Below are 26,032 nucleotides of genomic sequence, written 5' to 3' on the forward strand. Positions count from 1 at the left end.
AATTTCTTACTCGAGTCTAACGTTGAAGGACATTTGGATTGTTTCCAGTTTGGGGCTGCTTAGACTAGTGCTGCCAGGAATATCCTCATACCTGTCTTTTGATAAACACATACTCACATTTCTGCAGGGAATATACCTAGGAGTGGAATTGCTGGGTCATGCGTTTAACTTTAGAAGAGACTGCCAAACCATTTACCACTCCCACCAACGACAGAGAGAGTTCTGTTTGCTCCGGTCCTCACCAGCCTTTTCATTTCAGCCTTCCTAGTGGGCACGTAGTAGTATCGTGTCGTGTTTTTAATTTGCATTTTTCTGACGCCCGATGAGACTGAGCATCTTCTCATCTGTTTATTCTTCTATGTATAAGTATTAATCATGGGCATGTACTACTTAGATGAATATCTTAAACATGATTCCTCATAACAAAGTTGTAGCCCCTTTGAAGTGTGAGAACCAGCAGATGATGGGTGGGTTCAAAAGAAAGAAAATCAGTGAAGTGTCAGAGGGCGCTGACATCAGAGGGGCAGGAGGTGGAGCTGTCCACGCAGCGGGTGTTCGAGAGTATCCGGGCAGCTCTCGGCGGGGAGGACCATGGCAGCACATCACCGGCTCCCCCGGGCACTGTGGGGCAGGGGAGAGGTTGCCTGCCCAGGATTAGCGGCCTGGAGAATTCCTCAGCACCCCCGCCCCATGGTTGGACTGCAGGCAAGCAGATCGCGTCACCCCAACCCCCAGCTCTTCCCCACTGCTGCTGCCTCCGGGGCCTGCAGACGCGGGCTCGCTCCTCTCCTCAGCACGCTTGATCCTGCCCGCAGTCTGTGATCTCTGCTCCAGCACAGGCAGATTCGCATCCTTTTCCCCCCACCCCACCCAGCTGAGAAGAAGAGAAACGCGTTGCTTGGCGATGTCATTACACCAAAGTGTAAAATAAGAAGGAAGTTTTTCCAGCATTCGCCATGGGCCCCAAAGAAGCTCACAGTGGTCCCTCCTTTCTTTCCTCTACTGTCCCCTAGAGCTCATCTCCCCTCTCACTTCCTTGAGACCTTGTTATAAGTTGACTAACCCCTCCCTGCACACACACAAATCAGGGCAGTCTGTGTCTAGGAGTTGTCATAAAGTTTAGAATGTATTCAAGACCAGGGTGGGGGAATCAGGTGCCACGATGGACGTGGGGCTGTGCCCGGCCCTGGTCAGGTGACTGTGATTGCAGTGACAGCAGTGCGCTTCCCGGCGCTGTACACTCCCTCCTGTTTAATCATCTCAGGAACACGACAGCCTGGCTGCCGTGACTGCCCTGTTTTAGAAACGAGGAAGATGAGGCACAGAAAGGTTGTCCCTTGTCAGAGGTCCCTGCTGGTGAGTAGCATCGTTGAGATTTGGACCAAGACCTATTGGTTCTAGAACCCTCCTTAACGCTCATCACCCACAGACACCACCACAGTCCCTCACCCACAGAGTGAGCGTTTCTCAAGCCTCAGTGCACCCAGGTTAGGAAGGTGGCCCCAGAGCCACCAGCTGCCCCAGGCCGGTGCCTGGCCGTGTTTTCAGCACATCTCTCACAGCCACGTCCATGTCTTGTCACCCACCCAGGTGTGTCAAGAGTGAAGCGGGAGCGCCAGAAGGTCACTGGGGCCCAGTTCAGAGGGCCAGTGAAGGGCCCAGGATCAGGTCCTGCTAAGGGCAGGGTTAGGGGCAAAGGGGGCACTGGGGCGGCCAAGGAGGGGCAGGAACCTAGCCCTTCATCCCTCCATTCTTTCGACACGTCACCAATGATATGTGCCCGGCTGGGTGCCAGGGATACAGTGTGAGCCAGACAGGCGTGTCCCCTGCCTTCTTGGAGCTGACAGTTGGTGGGAGAGACGGGCAATAGCAGGAGCACCGAGTATTAAATACTCACTAATAATGCTGAGTATTAAGTGGAAGCAAACACAGTGCCTAGAGAGAGCTTGGTGGGGTCTGGGGGTGAGGGTGTCTCTGAGCAAATCACATTTCAGGCGAGGCTAGAAGAATGCAGAGGAGCCAACTGGGAGGAGAACATTCCAGGGAAAGGGAGCTGGTTGAAGACCCTGAGGTAGCAGGGGGTGTGGTGTTGGTTGGACAGGAAAGAGGCCGAGTGGCTGGAGAAGTGGGAGATGAGGCCAGGGAGGTGATGGGGACAGCATGGTGGGGACTCTGTCCTTCACTCAGAACCACGGGACTCAGTTCTTCTGAGCACAGGAGGGATGGGATCTGACTCGGGTGTTCACAGGGTCCCTCTAGCTACAGATTCTTGCAGGCTGGGGCCAGTGGAGGGGGAAAGATGGGCACGTTCTGGATATGGTCCTTTGGAGGTAAAGTTAGAATTTCCTGATGCTCAAGGGTGATAACCAGTTTCTGACCTGAGCAGCTGAAAGGATGGAGATGAAGAGAGATGCAGGTTTGGGGGAAGATAAGGAGTTGGCTTTGGCCGTGTCCAGCGGGAGGTGCCCAGTAGACACCCAGTGGAGGCGTGTGAGGGGGCCATATATACAAGTCTGAAGTTATGGGGAGAGGTCCAGCCAGAGACAGAAGTGTAGGCCACTGGTGTCAGAGGTGGTAGAGAAGGCTGGGTGTGACTGCCATGGGCTTGGCTCTCTGCAGAAATGTGGTCTCCTGGCATGGTCTGCCCACTTCCCAGGGGACCAGAGCCTCCTGGGCGTGTCAGATGCTTCCAGGGAGGAAAAGCGTCTGTGGAGGTAAAGTAGGTGGACAAAGTGGCCAGCCTGACCACTCTCGTGACCATGGTTCCCAAATGAAAGCCATGTGGGCAGTGACACCCTCGGCAATGTCCAGCCAGGCTGCTCTCTGCCATGTCCCTGAGTGCCGTGCCTGGCCCTCCAGGCCCACCTTCCCCAGCAGGAACATGGACCCAGAGCCCTCTGGGGCTGCACTGGGGGCAGCAGTGTGTATGGTTGTGAGCTCAGCCTCCGACAGGGCTGGTGAGAAGTTCTGAGTCGGCTGTGTGACCTTGGCGGTGACCTCATCTCTCCCAGCCTCAGGTCCCTCTGCTGTGGCGGACACCCTAAGTGTCTTTCCTTGCAGGGTGGTTTCGGGGTCCCGTGAGATCACACCTGCCCAGCCCTCGGGACAGGACCCAGCGCATCACGAAGGGAATGACGACTTCTGCTTCTCGAGCACTCACTCTGCACTGTCACTGGAGTTGTCATTGTTGGGGAAGCACAGAGAGGGTACAGGGGTTGAGAGCACAGGTCTGAAGCTCTTTCTGACTTTGTGACCTTGGACCAGTTACTTAACCTCTCTGAGTCTTGATGTTCTCCTTCATCTATTAAACTGGTACTAATATCCACCTCACAGTATCACTGGGAGGATGTAGCAAGGTAATGCGTGCAAAGCACTTATAGTAGTACCTGATACAGACGTGTGCTTAATAATAATTAATTATGATTATTTTAAATACAGCACTGATCAAAATTGTGGGCTCTGGTGTTAGACCGCCTGGGTTTGGGTCCTCTGTTAGTGCGTTTGCAAGTTTGATAGATATTAACTAGCCCTCCACTGGGGTTGTGTGTTTTTTTAAGATCGGATGCTCCATTCAGGCACATTGGCTAGCCTTGGGAATTTAGACTAATTTACACCCACGCCAGCCATCATGATTTTAAACCTATTTCACCTTTGAACCAGCTATTCCACTTATAGAATTCTGTCCCAAACATAATTCCACACTTGCTCAAAGTTGGGTGTAGAGGGAAGGCCACCAGAACATTAAGAAAAATCGAAAATAACCTGAATGTCCATCAGCAGGAAACTGGTTAAATAATTGATGTCCATTCACATGATGGAATACTGTGCAGCTATTAAAAATAAGATAACTTCATGTTCAGTTAACTTATGTGAAGATGTATTATGAAGATACAGAGCAAAAAGCAAGTATAAGTATTATTTATTTGTAAAATAAGAAATCAAGTTGTGAGACAATGCTTATTATGATTCCACTTTAATTTAACCAAAAAAAAACTACACACGTTTAAGCAACAAAGGAATGCGACCTTGGTTATACAAAGAATCTTATTCACCAGAAGACAGTCAATCCCGTAGAAAAATGGGTAAAGGATATGAGCAAGTAATTTACAAAATAGAAAATCCAAATGGCCAGTAAGGATGAAAACGTGCTCAAACTCCTTTGTGGATGGAGGACTGTTGGAAGGTTTCACGAAGTTAACGCATGTCAACGACTAGAATGGTGCCTGGCACACAGTAAGTGCTCAGTAAATATTCTGTTACTGAGTGTTGTTAGACCCCAAGACATGAGTTGATGGGGGTCATGGCCGTGTGTGAGCTGAGCAGACAAGCTGGCAGAGGGGTGGGACCATCCAACCACATTAAGGACCAGATTCTTTGGGTGAGCTTGGGCCAGAGCCTGAGTCACCTCTGACCACTGGTGTGTCTCCTATCTTAATGCAGAGCCTTTGTGGCACGTGCCCGCCCAGGCCCGGCTCTCGGCCATGGCTGGAAGCAGCGCGAGCAAGCACACCTCCAGGCAGGACACAGCAGGCAAAGATTCCCCCAACAGGCATTCCAAGGTGAGTCGGGGCCCCGCCTGCCAACCCCGGGGAGCCAGGGCCGTGGGAGCTGGCCGCCTTACCCGCCCTGACTGCCTAGGGCTGGGCGGCTTCACCTGGGTGTGGGCCTCTGAGCAGCACACGTGAGCACGTGCTCCACCTCTGCCCCCTTCCGCTCCAGCAGAGGGGCGAGATGCCTGGTCTGGAGTTAAACCCAGCCAGGTGCACATCCTGGCTCCAGCCACTGCCATCCACGTCATCTTGAGCAAATACCTTCAGCCCCTGAAGCCACAGTTTCCTCATTACCTCAGTTGTGGTAGGTGTCTTCACCAGCTCGGGCTGCTATAAGAAAAATACCACAGACTGGGTGGCTGATGAACAACAGAAATTTATTTCTTACAGTTCTGGAGGCTGGGAAGTCCAAGATCAAGGCACAGGGAGATTCAGTGTCTGGTGAGAACCTGCCTCCTGGTTCACAGACGGCCTTCCCTCCACCTCATGTGTGAAGAGAGCTCTCTGTGGTCTCTTTTATAAGGATATAAATACATATATGGATTTTATAACCCCATTCATGAGGAATATATAAACATAGTATAGGATAAATATGTGAAAATATATAGCGGTTTTATAATCCCATTCATGAGGGCTCTACCCTCATAACCTAATCACTTCCCAAAGCCCCTCCCTCCTAATACCATCCCACTGGAGATTAGGATTCAGCCTGTGAATATTGGGGGAACACAGACTATTCAATCTATAGCAGTAGGTTAACTGCTGTAACGGACAGCCCCCAAATCTCAGTGACCTCACACAATAGAAGTTTATTCCCCTTTCAAATAACAATTCAGTGTGGGTACTCAGTGAGCAGCTTTCCACATGGTGATTCAGGAGCCCAGGCTCCCTCCCTCTTGTAGCTGTCCCTCAGGGCCTCAGAGCCCTCCCCTGGGTCCCTGCCTCTTTGCAGCAGGTGAGGGTAGGAGGGAGAGGGAAGGTTTTTGTGGCTCAGACCTGGAAATGGCATAAATCACTTTTTTTTCTGGCTGTGTTGAGTCTTCGTTGCTGCGTTCAGGCTTCTCATTCCTTGAGGTGGATTCTCTTGTTGCAGAGCTCGGGCTCTAGGCGCACGGGCTCAGTAGTTGTGGCACGCGGGCTTAGTTGCTCCGCAGCATGTGGGAGCTTCCCGGACCAGGGCTCGAACCCGTGTCCCCTCCATTGGCAGGCGGATTCTTAAGCACTGCGCCACCAGGGAAGCCCTGACATAAATCACTTTTACCTCTATTGCACTGGCCAGGACTCTTATCACGTGGCCACAGGTCACTGCAGGAGGAACTGGGAAATGTAGTCCTGTGTGCCCAGGAGAAGGAGTTGGTTTTGGTGAGCATTTGGAAGTCTCTTCACATCTGTTCATTCAGTGGGTGTTTGATGAGCACGTACAACGTGCGAGGCATTGGGACCACAGTGTTGAAGAGGGCAGGTGCACCCCTGTGCTTACAAAGCTGGCATCCCAGTGGGGGCAACAAGCAGTAAGCAAAGAAACAGATTTCATTATATAATGGTAAGAACCAATTCTTGCTGTGAAAGAAAAACAAAGTACAGTTAAGGGAAAAGAGTGTCAAGCACAGATACTTTAGGATGAGGTGGTCAGAGAAGGTCTTTGAGGAGGTAACCTTTAAGCAAAATCTTGAATGAAGTAAGGAGCAACCCATGAAAATATCTGAGGGAAGAGCATTGTAGGAAGAGGGAACAGCAAGTACAAAGGCCCTGAGGGGGCAGTGTGCCTGGCATACTCAAAGAACAGCGAGAAGGCCAGTGTGGCTGGAGGAGAGTGATCAAGAGGGAGGCGGGAGATAAAGTTAGAGACCAGAACCTGGAATCATATCACACAGGGCCTCAGAGGCCGTGGTGAGGACTCTTGTTTTTCCCCTGAGTGAGCAGGGAAAGGACATGAACTGACGCAAGTGTTCACAGCCTGTGTCTGGCTGCGTGCAGGGAACAAACTGGGGGCCAGGGGTGAGGGGAGACAGGGACAGGGAGTTGGGAGACCAGGGAGGAGGCTCCTGCCATGGTCCAGCAGGAGGCAGTGGTGGACAGGACCAGGGGTGAGCCACAGAGGGAGGAGAAGTGGCAGGTTTGGATCTGTTCTGAAGATTCAGGCGACAGGATTTGCTGTTGGACTAGATACGGGTGTGAGAGCAAAAGCAGCGTCAAGTGACTCCACGGCTCTTGGGTGGAGCAGCTGAAAGGACGGAGGTGCCATTATGAGACAGGGAAGAGGAGAATTCAGGAGGGAAGGCCAGGAGCTCAGTTTCAGATGTGTTCAGCTTAAGCTGTGGGCAGCATGTTGCATATGTGCTGTCATTTATACCTCTGATCAACCTCATAGGGCAGAGTTATTATCAACCCATTTTACAGATGTGGAAACCGAGGCACGGGAAAGTTCAATCAGTTGCCCAAGATAACAAGGCCAGTAAGTGGGGGAGCCAGAGTTCGAAGCTGTCTGGCTCCAGGGTTCACACATAAGGGTGGGGAGGACCCAGAGAAGGAAGTTTGCCCCCCTGCCCCCCCACCCAGAGTCTAGGAATGACACACTTCTCCTGCCTTCCAGGGAGAGCCTCAGTACTCCAGTCATTCCAGCAGCAATACCCTCTCCAGCAACGCATCCAGCAGCCACAGCGACGATCGCTGGTTCGACCCCCTGGACCCACTGGAGCCAGAGCAAGACCCTCTCTCCAAGGGCGGCTCCAGTGACAGTGGCATTGACACTACCCTCTACACCTCTAGCCCCAGCTGCTTGTCCCTGGCCAAGACGTCTCGGCCGGCCAAGCCACACAAGCCCCCGGGAAGTATGGGCCTCTGTGGAGGCGGGCGCGAGGCTGCCGGGCGGTCCCACCATACAGACCGGCGTCGGGAGGTCTCGCCCGCCCCTGGGGTCACTGGCCAGAACAAGGGCTACCGACCGAAGCTGTACTCCCCAGGATCCGGCACCCCTACAGGCCTGGCTGGGGGCAGCCGCGACCCACCGAGGCAGTCCAGGTAAGACACTGAACCTAGTCCAAGTCCTTCAGGGGGACCCTCACCACCTTCTGCATCCCTCGCAGTCCTGACAGTGGCGTTCCCCTCCCCAGAAACATACTCACAGATGGGAATGCTCGCACCTTAGTTTGCTTACAGAGTTAGGAGACTCGTGGACCACGCCCTGCTGCCATCCGTTGGCCTTTAAGGATCCCAGTAGAGGGAGGTAAATCCCTGGCTGTCTGTCTCATCTGTCTCTGGTTCACTCTGACCCTCGGTCTCTTTCCTTTTCTCTCTCCTGAGACTAGTAGTTTTTACACTTTCTGGGAGCCACAGACTGTTATTGTTAGGAGTGCATTTGTCTGGAGGTAATGGGAAACCTGACCCACAGTGGCTTAAACAAATAGAGGTTTAATAGTCCCCTTTCGGGAAGTCCAGAGAAGGACAGAGCTGGGCTGGTGCAGCAGCGGCTCAGGGAGGGCCTCAAGGCCTAGCACCCTGTGTCTTCCTGCTCTATCACCCTCCTCATGCTGGCTGTGACTTCCTGGTCTCCAGATGGCTGTGGTGCCCCTGGGGGACATGGGGACAGAGAACAGAGGAAAGACGGCAGCATCTGTATAGCTCCATGTCTGTGGAGAAAGCAAAAGCTTTCCCAGAACCCCCTTCAGCAGGCAGTGTCACATGGCCATCTCAGCTACAAGGAAGTCTGGGAGATCACGGGTTAGCCTTCCAGCCTTCATAGTAAAGGGCAGTGTGGTCTCCAGACAGTCCACTGGAGGGCTGTTCAACACAGATTCCCCTGACCCACTGGGTGGGGCCTGAGAGTATGCGTTTTTACAAAGTTCCGTGTAGATGCTAATGTTGCTGGTCCCGGGACCACGCTTTGAGAACCACTGGTAGAGAGGCAGACAGGGCAATAGGGTAATAAGTGAGAACGCACAGGCATTGACTAACCAACAAGCTGGGGTCTGGACCACACACACTTTGCGAATGTGATGAAAGCCACGAACTGCCTCCTGGAAAAGTTCTGCCGTCACAGGACTCAGGCCGGTCCAGGGGCCCCCTCAGAGGTCTGCGGCCCCAGGCAGGGATTACTGTGCTGCAGTCCCCAGTGTGCACCCCTCAGGCCACCACCTCCTTTCTCTTCCCTGACCGCACCTGAGCAGGGGCCAGCCCGTGTCCAGGACCCCCATTAGGGGTCTTCATCTCCCTTGGCTTCCTGACACCTTGGCCCGTCCCCAGACCTGCGCCTCTCTCCACACAGGACACGTGCACCCAAGCAGTGGCCTCAGACCTCCTTGACCACAACCCACAGTGGACCTGGGTCTTTGACTATACAGAAATATCTATATTTTTTAAAAAGGTGAAGCAAAAATCTCCCTAGCAGTTCTTAGCCTAACCGTGCAAAGCCCTTTAATCCAGTCTACTCTATTCAGAATGTTTGAACGCTGCTCACTACCTCCTTAAAAGATCTCATGACCTAGCAGCGGTTCTCTTGTTACCAAACTCAGGTTCTGCTGCTTGACACCCGAAAGCCAATATTGGAGAGACAGGTGTTGATTGGAAAGGAAAATATGCAGAAGCATAAGGGAGTTTAGCTGTTGTAGAAGTTAAAGTATAACTAGATTCTAAGACCAAGGGGCTGCTTACACTCTGACAGACTTGAAAACCACGGTATTTGAGAGTGTCCGTCTGTCAGTGCTTTCCCTCACTGTGGCCCTGGTCCCCCTGGAGTCAGGAGCCAGGAGAAGGGTGAGGGTGGAGAGAAAGGGTGCCCCAGGGAGTTAAGTCTCTGTCTGAGCCAGCCTCCCTAGACAGATAGATGTTAATCATTTGAACTCACGGACTCTTGAACAGCTCCTTCATTCATTTATTTATCCATTCATTTCATTGACAAATATTTCTCAGGGGTTTGTTGTGTCCCAGGGACTACGCTGAGAGCTAAGGAGAAGTAACCAGCAAATTCAGATGAGGCCCCCAGCCCTCACCTCACCCACCATCTATTGAGGGAGACAGACTAGAATCAGGTCATCACTGAGACAGATGTCAAAGTGCGCCCACCAAGAGGGCCTCGGTGCTATGGGGGTCCCAGGTCCTGGCTGTGGTAGCCCCTGTGTTGGGCACAGGCCCGTGTTAGTAAAGCTCAGTAGCTGTAGGGTTTTGGAGTCTGTGATATAAAAGCAGTGGTGCTGGGGAGTAGACTGTATCTGAGGCAGGGGGGTGGGTATAAAATTACTCTGTGTCTGAGAGAAGGATTTGCTGAACCCAGAAATGAAGGGAATAAAATGGGAGAGGAACCTGCTACAAAGAGGGCCCTGCGGTTGGGAGCTTTAATTTGCATACAGACAATTGATGCTAATTGCAAATCATTCTTATCTACTCATTAAAGCTGCTTCCTGAAGTTTTCTCCTAGGCAACCAGGCTTTAGTGTGAAGCAGCATTTCCCAAAATGGGGTGCTTGAGGTGATTTGGGTGGTGTGGGGAGGAAAATGTTTTATTTTAAATGGATATTAGGAAAAGTGTTATCAACCCATCCCCTGATTTTACAGATATTGCCTCGGACAAATTAAGGAAAATTAAATGAGTTGATTTAAAGAAACAAACGTGTTCATGGTAGATGAGAGCGTGGACTCCAGGGTCAGCCCACTGGGGTTTGAGCGCCACCCCACACTGCCTTTTCTTGGCTGTGTGGCCTTGGGCAAATTACTGAACCTCTCTGGGCCTCAGTTTCCTCATCTGTGAAGTGGGGGCCCTGTCACTGTCCCTAACTAAGGCCATGTCGATGTCCCTAGCTAAGGCCCTGACACTGTCCCTAACAGCCTGAGCTGTCCCTAACTAAAACTCTGACACTATCCGTAAGAAGGGCCCTGACGCTGTCATTAAGGCCCTGATGCTCTTTCCAACTAAGGCCCTGACGCTGTCCCTAACTAAGGGCCTGAGCTGTTTCTAACTAACGGCCTGAGTTGTCCCTAACTAAAGCTTGACCCTGTCACTAATGCCCTGACGCTGTCCCTAACTAAGGGCCTGATGCTTTTCCCAACCAAGGCCCTGAATCTGTCCCTAACTAAGGCCATGACGCTGTCCCTAACTAAAAGCCTGACTCTGTCTTACCTAAGAACCTGAGCATCAGCACTTTATTTAGGGACAGCACCAGGGCCTTAGTGAGGGCTCAAAGTCAATGGGGGAGACATATCCATCCCCAGACAGTGACAGCCCATAGTGGTCAGGGCCAGGGTGAGGGAAGCGTTCAGGGTGTGGGAGCCCAAAGGAGGGGCCTGACCCAGTATGGGAGGTGCTTTCCTAAAGGAAAGAGGCTAAGCTACTGGGAACTAGGAGGGCAGAGTATTCTAGGCAGAGAAGATGTGCAAGTCCCACCTCACCCTGCCAGTCCTCCCACAGCCTTCCCATCTCAGTAGGTACAAGTTCCCAGCAGGTCTCTGAGCACCTGTGCTCGAGGAGCCCACACACGCCTCTGCCTGCCGCTAGCCACACTGCCCCTTGCTCGGGGCAGCCCAGCAGCCCTGTGCATCTGCTGTCATCCGTCCATTCCCTGGGGCCGAGCCAGAATGACAACCTGCTGCCCAGCCTTGGCTCCCCAAAGAGAGGCACAAGTGCTCCATAGCTGCCCTTGTGTCTACTTCCAGGCCCTTTGTAGCCCAACACTTTGCGTTCATTCATACAGCAGGCACCTACTGTATGCTCAGCCCTCTGCCGCAGAGGGCCCCAGCTGTCTTGGCACTGACAGGGTGCCAGGGGAGATAGCAAGCCAATAATTACAAAAGCAATGAATCAATTATGCTGGGGAAAGCCTTCAAGGGAGACCTCCTGGGATCTGAGAGTGGATGTGGTGCAGGGGCTGGAGGGGGTGTCTAATCTAGGCGGGGGGGGGTGGGGGGCAGGGATAATTTCCCTCAGCAGGTGTTATTTCTGCCGAAGATGAGAGGGATAAGGAGGAGGGAGCAGGTGAAGTGGTTTCAGGGGGACTGATGATATACTCTTGATGCAGTTATGTGGGTGTTTGCTTTGTAAGTGTTTGTTAAATTGTACATACATGTTTTGTACACTTTGTTCTATGTGGGCTATTTTACAATTTTTTTTTAAAAGAGAAAAAGGAAAGATGGTGTGTGGAGAAGGCATCTCTATGAGAGGGAGTAGCATGTGCAAAGGCCCTGGGGTGGGGAGGAGGGTGGGTGCCATCAGGTCACTGAACACAGGCCCCTTGGCTCAAGTATAGAAATTGAGGGGGGCAGCTGATGGGAGGTTGGCAGGGGCCAGATCACGCAAGGCGCTGTCAGCCACATTACAGAGTTTGGATTTGATCCTAAGAGCTGTGGGCAGCAAGGAAAGGCTTTAGCAGAAAGGATAATGCAGGCAGATAGATGTTTTGAAAGATGGTGCTGGAGGCGCAATTGCAGAAGTCTCAGGGATGGGTCTGAGGCCGAGATGTGAGTGAGAAGGAAGGGGACCTTGACTAGAGGACAGAGCAACTGTGGATGTGTCAGCAGGTGGCACCACCAGGACCTAAGGAGCGGGGGAGGCAAAGGTCCAGGACAGTGTCTGCTGCAGTGTCGGGAGGCTGCTGCAGATGGGGAATGTTGAGATTCTTGAGAGAGAAGAGGAGAGCAGGGCTGGGCAGCCCTGAGAGGAATGTTATTCTCACATTCACTGACACCAAAGCACCCACTGTGTGCCGGGTACCGTTCCAAACATGGCGATACAGCAGGGGACAAAGTCGAGCCCTCTTTTGTGGAGCTGATGTCCTCCTGGAGAGAGAGTGAGGCAGACAGACAACTGAGCAACCGTGTAATATTAATATGCCAGGTGGAGATAAGGTCTGGGGAGAAAACCAAACCGGGCAGAGGTCCCAGAAGGCCTCTAGGAAGAGGTGATATTTTACAGGAAGCATGGAAGTGATCCAGGCAGGGAAAATAGCAAATGCTGAGGCCCTGAAGGTAAACTCATTTGCAGTGCTCTGGAAATGCTCTGGTGGCCAGACAGGCCAAGGGAAGGCAAGAGGTCTGATTTGCAAGGTGGGCAGGGGCCCAGCTCTGGCGGGCTTACCAACCACGGTCAGATGCTGGGATTTGATTCTGAGGGACGTGGGAGCCATGGGAGCACACAATCTGACTTATGTTTTAAGTAGATCACTCTGGGCTACTCGGGGGAAAGTGGACTGTTTCAGGGGTGGGGGGGATTGAGTTCACCAGCATACTGCGAGGACTGCCAGGAAAGGGGTGGGCCCTGCCATGCCCAAACCCCCTACCCACTCCCACCCTGCGCTCCAGCCCTCTCCGTGGAAGCCGCCGCAGCCTGTAGCAGCTTGTGCCTGTGGATGATTCCAGTGACTTCACAGACTCTCCCCCGAGACGTTCGTCATGGGAGCCCGGCTTCCAGGCACAGTGCCAAACGCCAGTGCCTGCTGTGGGCATCGCGGTGGGCTGAGTGATCCCAGGCGGGCAGCCACCTGCCCCCACCCCCACCCCCACCCCGCCTTCTCTCAAGGCAGCATACACTCCAAAGCTTCCTGGGCTTCCTGAGCAATTTGTCAAGAGCTGTTTAGAGGCAGTGAGAGGCTCTCCGCTCCATGTGGAGCTGACATCGCCGGGTGTTCCCAGGCAGGCAGGAAGCACGTGGCCTTGCTTCCGCGGGTGGGGCTGTGGTCTCCGGGATACCCTTCTGGGCGCACAGCCCTGAAGGGTGATGTGAGGGCCTTGGCATCCACTGGAGCCAACCCCACCTCTGTTGGCTAGGAAGCCGGGGTCACACAGCAGAGACCTACTCGGAGAGCCGCAGTCAGCTTGGGAAGAGGAACGCAGGCCATCTCCAGGAACTCAAGGGAAGGAGGGAACCGTGCAGAGATCTTGGGGCTGGGGCAGGGAGGAGTGCAAAGGCCCTGAGGTGGGAATGTTTCTGGTGTGTTTGGGGAACAGCTTCCATGTGGCCAGAGCAGAGTGAGCGAGGGGCAGAGTGGGAGGATCTGAGGGCAGAGAGGGGTCGGCCCAGATGGCGTGGGGCCTCGTGGACCAGGGGAGAGCTCTGACTCACCCTGAGCAGAGGAGGGCGGTGGTTGCACTCAGGCGTTCACAGCCTCCCTCTGGCTGTGTTTCGGGGCGAGGGCAGGAGGAGGCCACTGTGATGATACAGGTGCACGGTGGTTGGTGGAGGTGGCCAGTGGTGGTTGGATTCCGCATTGATTTTGTGCCAGTGAGTTTTTCTCCCATGTCATCTCTGTTTCCACCTCCTGAAGACCTACTGTGTTTGCTCACAGGCCGCAGGGCAGAATGTTGCTGCATATGGCTCCTACACTGAGCCTGATAATTCCAGCCAAGTGCAGGGACTGATTCAACTCTCAAGCCCCTGCCAGACGCGTGGGAGAGAGGGCAAGATCAGTCCAGCAGTTAAGGCCCCACAGGGGCCCACCTGGGGGTACCTGGGTGAGCAGTGTTATTTCCCAGCCTCTGGCTGCCTGTGTCCAGGTCACAGCTCCACCACTCACTAACTGTGTGATTGCCACCAGGCTCCTTAATTCCTCTGAGGCTCAGTTTCCTCATCTGTAAAATGGGGGTGAAGATGGGCTCTGTGGTCCAAGGCTGCGAGGACGAACCTACACCATGTGTTTAAAGTAGTTAGCACAGGGCCTGAGACATAGCTGGTCCAAATATATCAGCTGCTGCTTGGTTTTATTTTCATGTATTATGTATTTATCATGACTACCGTTGTCACTGAAAGTACAGGTTGGTGGTTAAACACAGTGTCTCTTGAGCCACACTGCCTGGCTTTGTATCCTGGTTCTGTCCCTGGCCAGCTATGTTATTTGGTTGGGGGCAAGTTATTTAATCTCTCTGGGCCTCGGTTTCCCCACGTGGAACTTGCGGGGGGTGGTAATTCCTGCCTCGTGGGGTTGCTGGGGCAACTAGATGAAGTGATGCCTATGAGATGCTTAGAACAGGGCCTGGCCGTGTTCACAGGCTCAGCACGGTCACCACCATCACTACCACCTGCTCCGTCACTGCTCTTCCTCCTGAAGGCAAGGGCACAGCTCCCTTTGTGCCTGTTGCCCACCCTGGGCCACCCATCAGCGCCCACGGGGGTGAATAGACCAAAGCATCACGCATGTCCAGGCAGCTGTGCGATTTCTCCATCCAGCCTACAGTTTTTCAGCTTTTTTTTGTAAGCCACAGAACCTTTTACTCCAACAAAATCTTAACTGCTCCCCGAGATACAACACAGGTAAACGCACAGCCTCTCTGGGTGAGGGTGGGGTGGGAGCAGGATGCCCCCCGCCCCCGCCAGTCCTGGCTGAGCCCAGAGCCCAGGCGTTTAGCCCCTGGACGCACCGCGTCCCTGTATATCTGCAGCTCGGGGAGCACACCCCGGTGCCCGGGCCTGTGCTGAGCCCTGTGCACATAATGATCTTGTGAGGCAGGTGCTGTCGTTGCCTCAATTCTCAGAGGAGGAAACCAAGGCTCACTGAGGGGAAAGGGCTCGAGCAAAGAGCACAGTGTGTCAGGGAAGCAGCATGGCCCATGTTCTCATCCACCACGAGGTGCTGCTTCGTTTTTCAAGCTGAGGCCCGCGGAGGGCACCTGGCCTCACCGGTGCTTCAGAAGGAGAGTGATTGGCAGGTGGGGTGAGAACTCCACCCTGTACGTGGCACCTGACACAACTCGCGGTCCAAGGGATGTGTGAGAAGGGGCGCCCACCTCAGAGGGCCGGGTCAAGATGCACAGCATATTCAGGAGAATAGTTTTTTGTTGCCCTACTGTGTGGGGGGCACCATCCATTCCTGAGGTTGGTAGAGGTTGAAAACAGGGACAGTCGCGGGAATGCCTTTGCCTCCAAGCAACAAGAAATCCCAGCTCAGTTGGAGGAAGTCTGTTATCTCTCAGAACGTGAAGGCACAAGGTAGGAAGGGCCCCACGACTGGGTAATTTATTGACTCGAGGACCCAGGTTCTTTCCCTTTCTTTGTTCTGCCTCCATCAGCCTATAGACTGGCTCCCCTCACAGTCTCAAAGTGGCTGTCATTCAGCCAGATAGTCACAGTGTCCAGTGGAAGAACAGGTGATATTTGCTGCAAGTGGTCTGTGTTAGTTTTCTAGTGAAGAAATCTTCCCCAGAAGTCCCCTAGCACACAGTCCACACTCACACACCTGATGTCTCACTGGCCAGAAGTAGATCACAGACCTACCCCAGACCCATTGCAGACAAGTGGCATCAGCCATTCAGGATTTGTGCCCTGGGCTGGGTGCCAGCCAGGTCACCTTCCTTGAGGATGAGTACAGTCAGCCTTCATTTACAGGGTAAGGGGGATTAGCATGACACCCAGTGCCTGCCACAGGCCTGAGGAGGGGGCGAACACCTCCCAAAAGAGGCGATGGCTGGAGCCAGCTGGCAGACACAGAGGCAAAGTGTGTTCATCTCATTCCCTTCCATTTTTTTTTCAGTCATCTCTTGTTTTTTTCAGCTCGTAAAAGCTGAACATGCCTGATGACAAGGTAGAGAAATATGTACTGTAGAAAGTAAAAGTTAAGGTTAAAATCAATTAGGATATATTCGTAGAGTGGGCCTTCTGCAGCTGTTGAAGGGAAGAGGGGCTTGTGTGGACTGACACGGAGAAGTCTCCAGAGCACTGTGTTAAGGTTAAAGCCACGTGCAGAACAAGCTCATGATAGGCTGCCATTTATGTTACAAAGGAAGGTTGTGCTTGTGTGTACTAGGCTCTCTGTTGAAAAAGAAGAAAGGGGGAGGGGCAAGGTTGCCTCAAAGGAGACTGAGGTGTCAGATGGCACTTCCTTTCTACCCTGCACCTTTTATATGGTTTCATTTCCCCCATGATTACTATCTCCAGAGGTAATCAGTTAGTGTATACTCCCCCAGAGATTTTTCTGCAAACCTGTACCAGCCCAGATCTTTCACACATTTTTGACCATTACCCAAAACAGGAAAAGCATTTTATATTACAATCCGGTGTGGACATCCAGCCTAAGTTTTCACAAAACCACTTATCCTTACCTCACAAGAGGTACACTGAGGTTTTTCATTCTAGTCTATTTTTTTTTAATTTTCCTCTTAATAACAGTCAAGATCCACTAAGTTGATTTCATGACCCACAGTTGGGGAAAAAAGTGTACATTTCCTTTTCATAAAAACATCCTCCCCAAAAAAGCCCAGTAATCATATAGTATACGTACATTTTTAAAAAATAAATTTATTTATTTATTTTTGGCTATGTTGGGTCTTCGTTGCCGTGCACGGGCTTCTCATTGCAGTGGCTTCTTTTGTTGCGGAGCATGGCCTCTAGGCGTGTGGGCTTCAGTAGTTGTGGCACTCGGGCTCAGTAGTTGTGGTGCACAGGCTTAGTTGCTCCGTGACATGTAGGATCTTCCTGGACCAGGGCTCGAACCCGTGTCCCCTACATTGGCAGGTGGATTCTTAACCACGGCGCCACTAGGGAAGCCCTCTATATATACATTTTAAGAAAAGAAAAAGCATGATTTACACAATGGCTTTTTTCCACTTACTATAGCTCAGACATCTGTCCTCACCCATAAACAGAAATCGACCTCATTCTTCGCACTGGCTGCATAGATTTTGATCATATGGATGTGCTTGGAACAATCTATTAATCCCCAGTTAAAAGACATTCAGTCCATTTCCATGTTTTCTTGATTACACACAGCGTTGCAGTGACCATCCTTGTATGTGCCTGCATGTACTTGTGCAGGCTTTTCTGTGATGTGGATTTCTGGGAGGTTAGATCTGTTAGACTAAGGCTGTATCTCCTTCAGTTCTCAGCTCAGACACCATTGCCTCGTTGGGGAAGCCCCTGACCACCCCAAAGTCCAATCCCAATGTCACATGCTCCACGGCTCCCTGGACATCCCCCCAACCAATGTGCAACCCTGGGCCTGTTAGTAGATGTTGCTGAATTATAGAAAGTATATATAAGTCAGTCAGAGCTTGCTTTTTTCAATCCAGTCTGGCAATCTGCCTTAGAATTGGGGTGTTTCAGCATTCACGTTTAATGAAGTTACTGATAATGATTGGATTTATATTTGCCGTTTTCCTCTTTGTTCTCTATATGTTTACTGTTTTTCTTGCTCCTCTTTTCTTCTTTACTGCTGCCTTTTGTGTTAAATAAATGCATTTTAGTGCACCATTTGGATTCCTCTTGATTTTTTGGACTATTTTTTTTTAGTTGTTATAGTACGTGCCTTTTCAGTGTAATTCAGATTAATACTAACTTAATTCCAATAAAGTATGGAGACTTTTTTTTTTTTGTGGTATGCGGGCCTCTCTCCGCTGTGGCCCCTCCCATTGCGGAGCACAGGCTCCGGACGCGCAGGCTCAGCGGCCATGGCTCACGGGCCCAGCCTCTCCGCGGCATGTGGGATCCTCCCAGACCGGGGCGCGAACCCGGTTCCCCTGCATCGGCAGGCGGACGCGCAACCACTGCGCCACCAGGGAAGCCCAAGTATGGAGACTTTTTTCCAATATAGCCCCATTCCATTTCCCCTCCTTTGTGCTATTTTTGTCATCTATATTATTACATCCATACATGTTATTAACCCAGCAGTATAGTGGTGTTATTATTGCCTTATACAGTCTTATGTTTTAGGACATTAAAGAAGAAATAAGGAAACATAAATCTATAGAGTTTTTTATTCTAATCCACAAATTTACCATCTTGGATCCTTCATTTCTCCGAATGGATTCAGGTCACCATCTGCAGTCATTTCCTTTCAGCCCAAGGACTTATTTTATTATTTATTAGGCAAATGTGCTAGCAATGAATTCTCTGAGTCTCTGTTTATCTGGGGACATCTTTATTTTGCCTTCATTTATGAAGGATACTTTTGCTGGACATAAAAGTCTTGGTTGACAGTTTTTTCTCTCAGCACTTTGAAAATATCATTCCATTCCATTGTTTCAAATGACAAGTTGGCAGTTAATTGTATTGTGCTCCTTTGTATGTGATGAATCCTTTTCTCTTGGTGCTTTCAGGGGTTTTGTCTTAATGTTTGACTTTCACCTGTTTTTCTGGATGATGTCTTTATATTTATCCTGGTGGGGATTTGTTGAGTTTCTTAGCTGTGTAGATGAATGTTTTTTGTCCAGTTTGAGGAGTTTTCAGCCATTATTTCTTCAAACCTTTCTTCTGCCCCTTTCTCTCTTCTCCTTCTGAAACTCTCAGTAAGCGTGTGTTGATATGCTTGATGCAGCCCCAGAGGTTCCACTGTGGCAGAACCTGCCTGTTCACTGAGCTGGGCAGTGGGATGGGAGAGAGCCCTCAGGCCACAATGTCAGATTCCCTCTGTTCTTACCTGAAGTTCAGTTTTTCAAGCATAAACGATACTTGGATTCTTGCATGCCCTTGGTCAGTTTCCAGAGTGCTGAAATGATTGTTTTTGTCGATTTTGTGCTTTGGGGGAAAGAATTTGCCAATCTCCTCATTCTGCCATAGTCAGAATCCCACCCCTTAATATTGCTAAATTGACCTTCAGTAAGGATTTATTGACTTGCACTCCAAGGACATTAATTTTCCCATTAAAGACCTCTTACTTGAAGTGGAATTGAAATTTTATTTAAAAGTTTTAAAAGCTGATTCGCCTCAGTGGGATCAGCAGTTGGGTCCCCAAGAGTTGGGTCCTAGTTAACAGCGTCAGGTTCATGGTAGCATTAACTTCACAAGAATCCAGCATTTGGGATATTGAACTGTGGTTTTTTATTAGATCAGCTGGAGTGGTGTTCATCGTGTAGTAGTGCTAAAACAATATTTGAATGAACAGGTGTGGCAAGGTATAAGTTAAAAAAAACCCGTAAGTTACAGAGCAAGTTATTAGCACAATCCCAGTTATATATAAAAACAATTCTCCCACCCCTCAAAAAGAAGCTCCTGTTTTCTGATTATATGCACTTTTTTTGTTTTTTTTGTTTGTTTTTTTGTTTATTTGTTTTTGGCCGCAACATGCAGCTCGTGGGATCTTAGTTCCCTGATCCCCAGGGATCTAACCCAGGACCCCCAGCGGTGAAAGTGCTGTGTCCTAACCATTGGACCACCGGGGAATTCACAACACGTGTGTTTTTAATCATAAGAAAGGGTTAAGAAGGAAATAGAGCAAGCTGTAAACCACGGTCACCTCCAGAGAGACAGGCAGGTGGGACCCCCACCTTCAGCTGTGTAGGTTGTGCCTAGGAGACAGGGAATCTCTGGGGCGGGGTGGGAGCATCCACCCACAGGGGGTGACTTTTTAGATTCACATAGAGGTACCAACTGGGCTAGAAGGGCATCCCTGGGGTGGGATGGGGACTCTGAAGGCAGCTTTACGTTTTCTCCACATAGACATCTATGTACTGGAATTTTCCACAGCAGTAAAGTACTTGTATCTCTCCTGGGTGAATGAAGTTTTGTTTCCCAAGAGGAAATTTAAACAGATCGGTTTTTCAAAATGTGGGATGGAATTGGCTTATTTCTCACATTTTCACATTGCAGCGACATGAGCTCGAGGGCCGGCTACCCCACTCAGGTTCACAAGACGGCCAGCACAGAGACCCCGCGGCCCTCGCAGCTGGCCCAGCCCAGCGCCTTCCAGCTCTCCGCCTCCGTCCCCAAGTCCTTCTTCTCCAAGCAGCCCGTGCGCAACAAGCACCCAACGGGGTGGAAGAGAACAGACGAGCCCCCGCCACGGCCGCTCCCCTTCACTGACCCAAAGAAGTAAGTGCCTGGACGCCCGGTGAGACATTGCCGGAGCTGAGCTTGGGCGTCTCGGGGTGGGGAGGAGGGTGACACCTCGCTCCCTCATTCATCAGGACACCGTGCCAGTCTACACACTGGGAATACAGCTGTGAACAGGCGGACAGGGATCTCTGTCAGCTCGGGGAGCTGACAATGCCTGTTGGGGAGGCAGACAGCAAATAGGGTAACTAAGAAAAGCATGCAGCAGGTCAGATGGTGGCTAGCACTGTGTGGCATGTGAATGAAGGCTGTTCCAGGCACAGGGAACAGCAGCTGCACAGGCCCGGAGGCAGGAGCTTGCTTGGTCTGCTGGTGGAAGGCCAGTGTGGCTGGAATCATGTGAGCACGTGAGGTCAGAGAGGCGATGGACACAGACCGGGAGGGCCTCATGGGCCCCACATAAGGGCCTGGGCGTCTGCTGTGAGTGAACGGGAGCCGCGGGAGGATCTGGAACAGAGGAGGGACGTGACCTAAACTGGGTGTCCATAGGGTCCCTGTGGCTGCGTGCGGAGCACGGCCTGTGAGGGGCACGCAGACCAGCGAGGCGCTGCTGCGATGGTCCAGGCAGGAGACGAGGGGCCTGGAGCAGGATGGAGGCCAGGGAGGGTCAGGGGGCAGTTTCGGGATGGATTCTCTGACGTGGGAACAGGCAGGCTTTGCTGGCAGATTGGCTGTGGTGTGAGAGAAAACGAGGTTGAACATGATCCCAGGTCTCGAAGCCTGAAGGATGGATGGACTCTCCTCGGGCTGAGATGGGGACTGAGTGGGAAGCAGGCTCAGGGGAGCGCAGAGCTCAGTCCTGGGCAGGTTAAGTTTGCAACTAGAAGAAGACGAAGACGTGGAGGAGGCAGTCGGGTAAGGAGTCTGGAGCTCGGGGGAGAGGTCAGGCTGGAGAGAGAAATTTGGGCGTTGTCAGCATAGAGGCACAAGGCTGGAGAGGAAGGGAGGTCTAGGACTCGGCCTGAGACCCCTCAGTGTTCATACGAGGAGGAGCCCGGGGTGACACCTGTGAGCCGTCAGCGGGACGAGCCCGGGAATTGAGCGTCGGTTGAGCCTCACAGAGGTGACCGGAGGGTGCGGGAGAGAAGGGCAGGGCAGAATAGGAGGCAGCTGGTTTGGGGCATTTTGCTGTGAAGCGAGAGAGAGAGGAAAGGAGTCATCAGTAAAGAAAGGGTTTTTGTGTTTCTAAGTTAGAACATGATGATACCGAACATTTATCGAGTACTCACTGTGTGCCAGTCTCGGTTCCGAGCTCTCGTCCGTGAATTTATTCACCGAATCCTCCTCAACAACAGCTCCGGGAGATGGACCTGTTATTCGTCCAGTTTTACCGATGAGGCACCTGAGGCCCAGAGGCTCAGAGCTGGGAAGGGATGGAGCTTGGATCAGAGCCTAGGAAGCTCGGTCCAAGGCTCCTCTTCAGTTGGGTTTTGGGGGGGTCTGCCCTCCTCTATCCTGTTCTCGGTGATGTCCTCTTTCATGACCTGGTTGGGGCCATTCAGATGTGTGCTGGCACAGAGCTTCTAAGGAGGGAGGTGTCAGGAGACAGAAACGGGATCCCTGGAGATGTGGACAGGGAAGCAAGCTGAGAATCCAGTTCACACACCTCACTAACAGCTGGGGGCACCCGGAAAACTAGATTTGGATCCTTCGCTCCCCTGATTAAAACCTCCAGTGGCTTGCCCCACTCCCAGGATTAATGATAAAGGCTCACATTTACAGAGCACATATATCGTACCAGGCACTAGGGCACCGTGTGCTTTGCCCAAAATCCCACCTGGACCCTGCATGACCCGCCCCGTCACCCCTCTGCCCTCATCCCCTCCCACTCTCGCCTGCACTCACTCCACTCCAGCCACCTGGCCTCTTCCCACTCCTCAGACTTGCCAAGTACAGGCAGACCCCAGGGCCATTGCACTGGCTCTCTCTGGTCCCTGGAATGCTCTTCTCCCACATCTTGTTGCTGTCTCGGGGAGGGGAGGGGTTTGGTCCAATGCCGCCTCCTCAGACGGGCCTTCCCAGCCTTCTGTAGCCCCTGCCGTCATTCTATCACTGGTCTCTGTTCCACTGCTCATTTCTCCCACTGGAAAGCAGGTGACTCTGTCTTGACTTGTAGCCACCTGGCACTGTGTGGGTGCTCCATCAGTGAATGGAAGGTATGAGCCTCATATCTCACTTCATTCTCACTGTAACCCCCAAAATACAGTAAGGCTCCCACTTTTCAGGGTGGCTGGAGGGTCAGGCCCTGTTGACCCCACCGTGCTCCTCCATGAGGGCAGCTCCTCTGGCCTTGCCCGGCGTGTGTGCTGTTCCTCCTGCCCGGGTCCCCCGCAGCCCCACCTGGCTCACTCCTGCCCATCTGTAGTTTGCTAGGGCTGCCATAACAAAGTACCGCAGACCGAGTGGCTCAACGGCAGAAATGTATTTTCTCAGAGCTCTGGAGGCTGGAAGTCGGAGTCAGGGTGTCAGCAGGGTTGGTTCCCTCTGTGGGCTGTGAGGAAGGCTCTGTTCCATGCCTCTCTCCCAGCTTCTGGTTGACTTGCTGGCAATCTGCGGGATTTCTAGGCGTGTAGGTGCCTCACCCCAACCCCTGCCTTCGCCTTCACGTGGCCTTCTCCCTGTGTGCGTGTCTCTGTGTTCACATTTCCTCTTTTTATAAGGACACCAGTCATTAGATTAGGGTCGACCCTAATTGCCTCATTTCACCTTGATGACCTCTGTAAAGACCCTATTTCCAAATCAGGTCACCTTCTGAGACACTAGGGGTTGGGACTTCAACATCTCTTTTGCTTGGGGGACCCGTAACACCACCCCTCAGGTCTCAACACAGACACGCCGTCCTCGGAGAAGCTCTCCCATCCCCCACACCAGGCTTATCCCTCCCACTGACCCCACGCTTCTTCCCTTCCTCCGCCTCTGTCCCAGGGCACATCAGGCAGTCGTTTCCTAGAGACTTGCTTCCTCCCTGTCGGCCCACTGGACTGAGGGTTCTGGGAGAGCAGAGATACCCGAGCCCCATCCAGGGCCCAGCACATACATAGTAGGCACTCAGAAAACGTACCTGGATACATGACAACTGTAAACAAACAGCAGCCCCCCCTTTCCCAACATAAAATCCAAAGAAGGCTTTTTACATATGTATGTGCGTTGTGTAAACATGTAAACTAAATATATAAAATACTGGGGGACACAAAATAGTTTCCTGGTTTCTTATGTTTATTAATTTAGTTACAGATACATTTTTTAAATCACATGCATAGGGCTTCCCTGGTGGCGCAGTGGTTGAGAGTCTGCCTGCCGATGCAGGGGACACGGGTTCGTGCCCCGGTCTGGGAAGATCCCACATGCCGCGGAGCGGCTGGGCCCGTGAGCCATGGCCGCTGGGCCTGCGCGTCCGGAGCCTGTGCTCCGCAACGGGAGAGGCCACAACAGAGAGGCCCGTGTACCGCAAAAAAAAAAAAAAAAAAAAAAAATCACATGCATAAAATAACATGTTAATTTAGAATTCATGCTTTTGTCCACACACTCCCATTTCGGAAAGCTATTTTATTCAAACTCTCCCTGAGCATTTTGGAGACAATATCTTTGTCATTTAAAGACACTTCTGAGTCACCTAACCTAGTTTTCCAGAAAACATTGTCTTTACTTCCAGCTAAATTATTTGAGGCTAAAACGTTTTTTTTTTTTTTAATCTGTAATTCTGTTGCTGAAATTTTATCCCAAGGCACAAGAACTCATTTGCATAACTTATTTACCTACATTTACTGATACCTCCCCTGCCAAGTACTGTCATAAGCCCTGTACCTACTTTAACTCCTTTAATCTTCACTACAGAACAATGAGGTATAGGTACTTTGTATCCCATTTTCCAGATAAGAAAAATCGAGGTCCAGAACGGTTAAGTCACTTGCCCAAATTCACTCAGTTAGTTAAGGTCAACAACTGCAAATATTATGGTGGTTGGTTTTGTAATCTGTCCCTACAGGTCCCCACATATTATGAGATTATCCCCAAAGGAGTAATTACCAAATCTGCCTCCTTTCTTATTGATTCCGGTCAGGGACCTCTAATGCATCCCCAGAGGAATGGTAAATGGCTGCGGCCGACACGGGGGCGCTGCCTTTCAGCCAGGCTGCTGGCTAGGGCTGTACCAACCTGGCCCCATTGATCCTTCCGGCACCTTCCAGAGGAAGAGAGCGAGGCACAGCCAGAAGTGCGTAGCCCAGGTCACCCAGCTGCAAGTGGCAGAACCAGGATTCACGCCCAGGAAGATAACTAGCAGAGCATCTCGTCTTAGGAGAGACTCAGGGAAGACTTGCAGCCAAGGCAGCGGTGCGCATTTTCTGAGGACTGACTTCTTGGATTTGGGCACATGGTCTGTTAAACGAAAGACAGAATGAGCTGGTGAAGGACAGAGGGGACCGAGAGCGCCTGCCACGGAAGGTCCCTCACCTCAGCCCCTCTGCTGCAGGCCCTGGTCAACTCTGTGGGACGGGCCAGCAGCTCTGCCTTGGGAGATGGCCGGACAGCCCCGTTTTGACCGCTTTGTCCCAAGACGCTGAATTTACTGGACTGCCTTCTCCCAACCAGTAGAGGAGCAGAACAGCATGGGGGTCAGGGTGGGACTCCCTCATCGGCTGCTTACCCCCTCCTTAACCCCTCAGTTTCCCTCTCTTTAAACTGGCCTGACAGTCCTCCCTACCTCCCAGTTGCTAGGCTTTCCTGAGTTAACCCATGTGAGGACCCCAGCACTGAGGTTGAGCTGCACAGGGCTTAGCGGTGAGGGACGACTAGGCCGAGGGGTTGCCAGGCTGGAGCCCGCGGAGCAGGAGGCAGAACCAGCGGCCCTGCGTCCTCAGCCGTCCTGGGCACCTCCTCCCCGCCAGGCTGGTCTCAGCGCGACTGAAAGGCTGGCGTGTTGCTGCCCTGCTGGCCCCCGTCCCTGCTGGCAGGCCCAGTGAGGAGGGGGCAGGCCCTAGGGAACAGCCGGTTTGTTGCCTTAAGGTGGAGTGGTGGTTGGGAGGCCAAGCCCCCAGGTCACGCCTGAGGACCCAGGCCCCAAACGTCCTCATCCTTAAGAAGGGCAGCCCTAGGGCTTCCCTGATGATGCAGTGGTTAAGAATCCGCCTGCCAACGCAGGGGACACGGGTTCGATCTCTGGTCCGGGAAGATCGCACATGCCGCGGAGCAGCTAAGCCCGTGCGCCACAACTACTGAGCCTGCGCTCTAGAGCCTGCGAGCCACAGCTACTGAGCCCGCGTGCCACAACTCCTGAAGCCTGCGTGCCTAGAGCCTGTGCTCTGCAACAAGAGAAGCCACCGCAATGAGAAGCCCGCACACCGCAGCGAAGAGTAGCCCCCGCTGGCCACAACTAGAGAAAGCCCGTGCACAGCAACCAGAAGGGCAGCCCTAGGGCTTCCCTGATGATGCAGTGGTTAAGAATCCGCCTGTCAACGCAGGGGACACGGGTTCGATCTCTGGTCCGGGAAGATCGCACATGCCGCGGAGCAGCTAAGCCCGTGCGCCACAACTACTGAGCCTGCGCTCTAGAGCCTGCGAGCCACAGCTACTGAGCCCGCGTGCCACAACTCCTGAAGCCTGCGTGCCTAGAGCCTGTGCTCTGCAACAAGAGAAGCCACCGCAATGAGAAGCCCGCACACCGCAGCGAAGAGTAGCCCCCGCTGGCCACAACTAGAGAAAGCCCGTGCACAGCAACGAAGACCCAACGCAGCCATAAATAGATA

General features: G+C 52.2%; 1 protein-coding gene across 8 annotated transcripts in view; it reads left to right on the forward strand.

Annotated features, from left to right (window-relative positions):
- Positions 1 to 26,032, forward strand: part of SIPA1L3 (signal induced proliferation associated 1 like 3) — a 240,839-nt gene that overhangs the window by 194,005 nt on the left and 20,802 nt on the right. For all 8 annotated transcript variants that reach the window (XM_055079281.1, XM_055079280.1, XM_024132359.3 and 5 more), the window contains 3 exons: positions 4,441 to 4,559; positions 7,144 to 7,571; positions 20,046 to 20,267. In XM_055079281.1, coding sequence (XP_054935256.1) covers positions 4,441 to 4,559; positions 7,144 to 7,571; positions 20,046 to 20,267 — 769 coding nt within the window. The remainder of the gene's footprint in view (positions 1 to 4,440; positions 4,560 to 7,143; positions 7,572 to 20,045; positions 20,268 to 26,032) is intronic.

Source organism: Physeter macrocephalus, chromosome 17 (genome assembly GCF_002837175.3).
Source record: "Physeter macrocephalus isolate SW-GA chromosome 17, ASM283717v5, whole genome shotgun sequence".
Classification (NCBI taxonomy): domain Eukaryota; kingdom Metazoa; phylum Chordata; class Mammalia; order Artiodactyla; family Physeteridae; genus Physeter; species Physeter macrocephalus.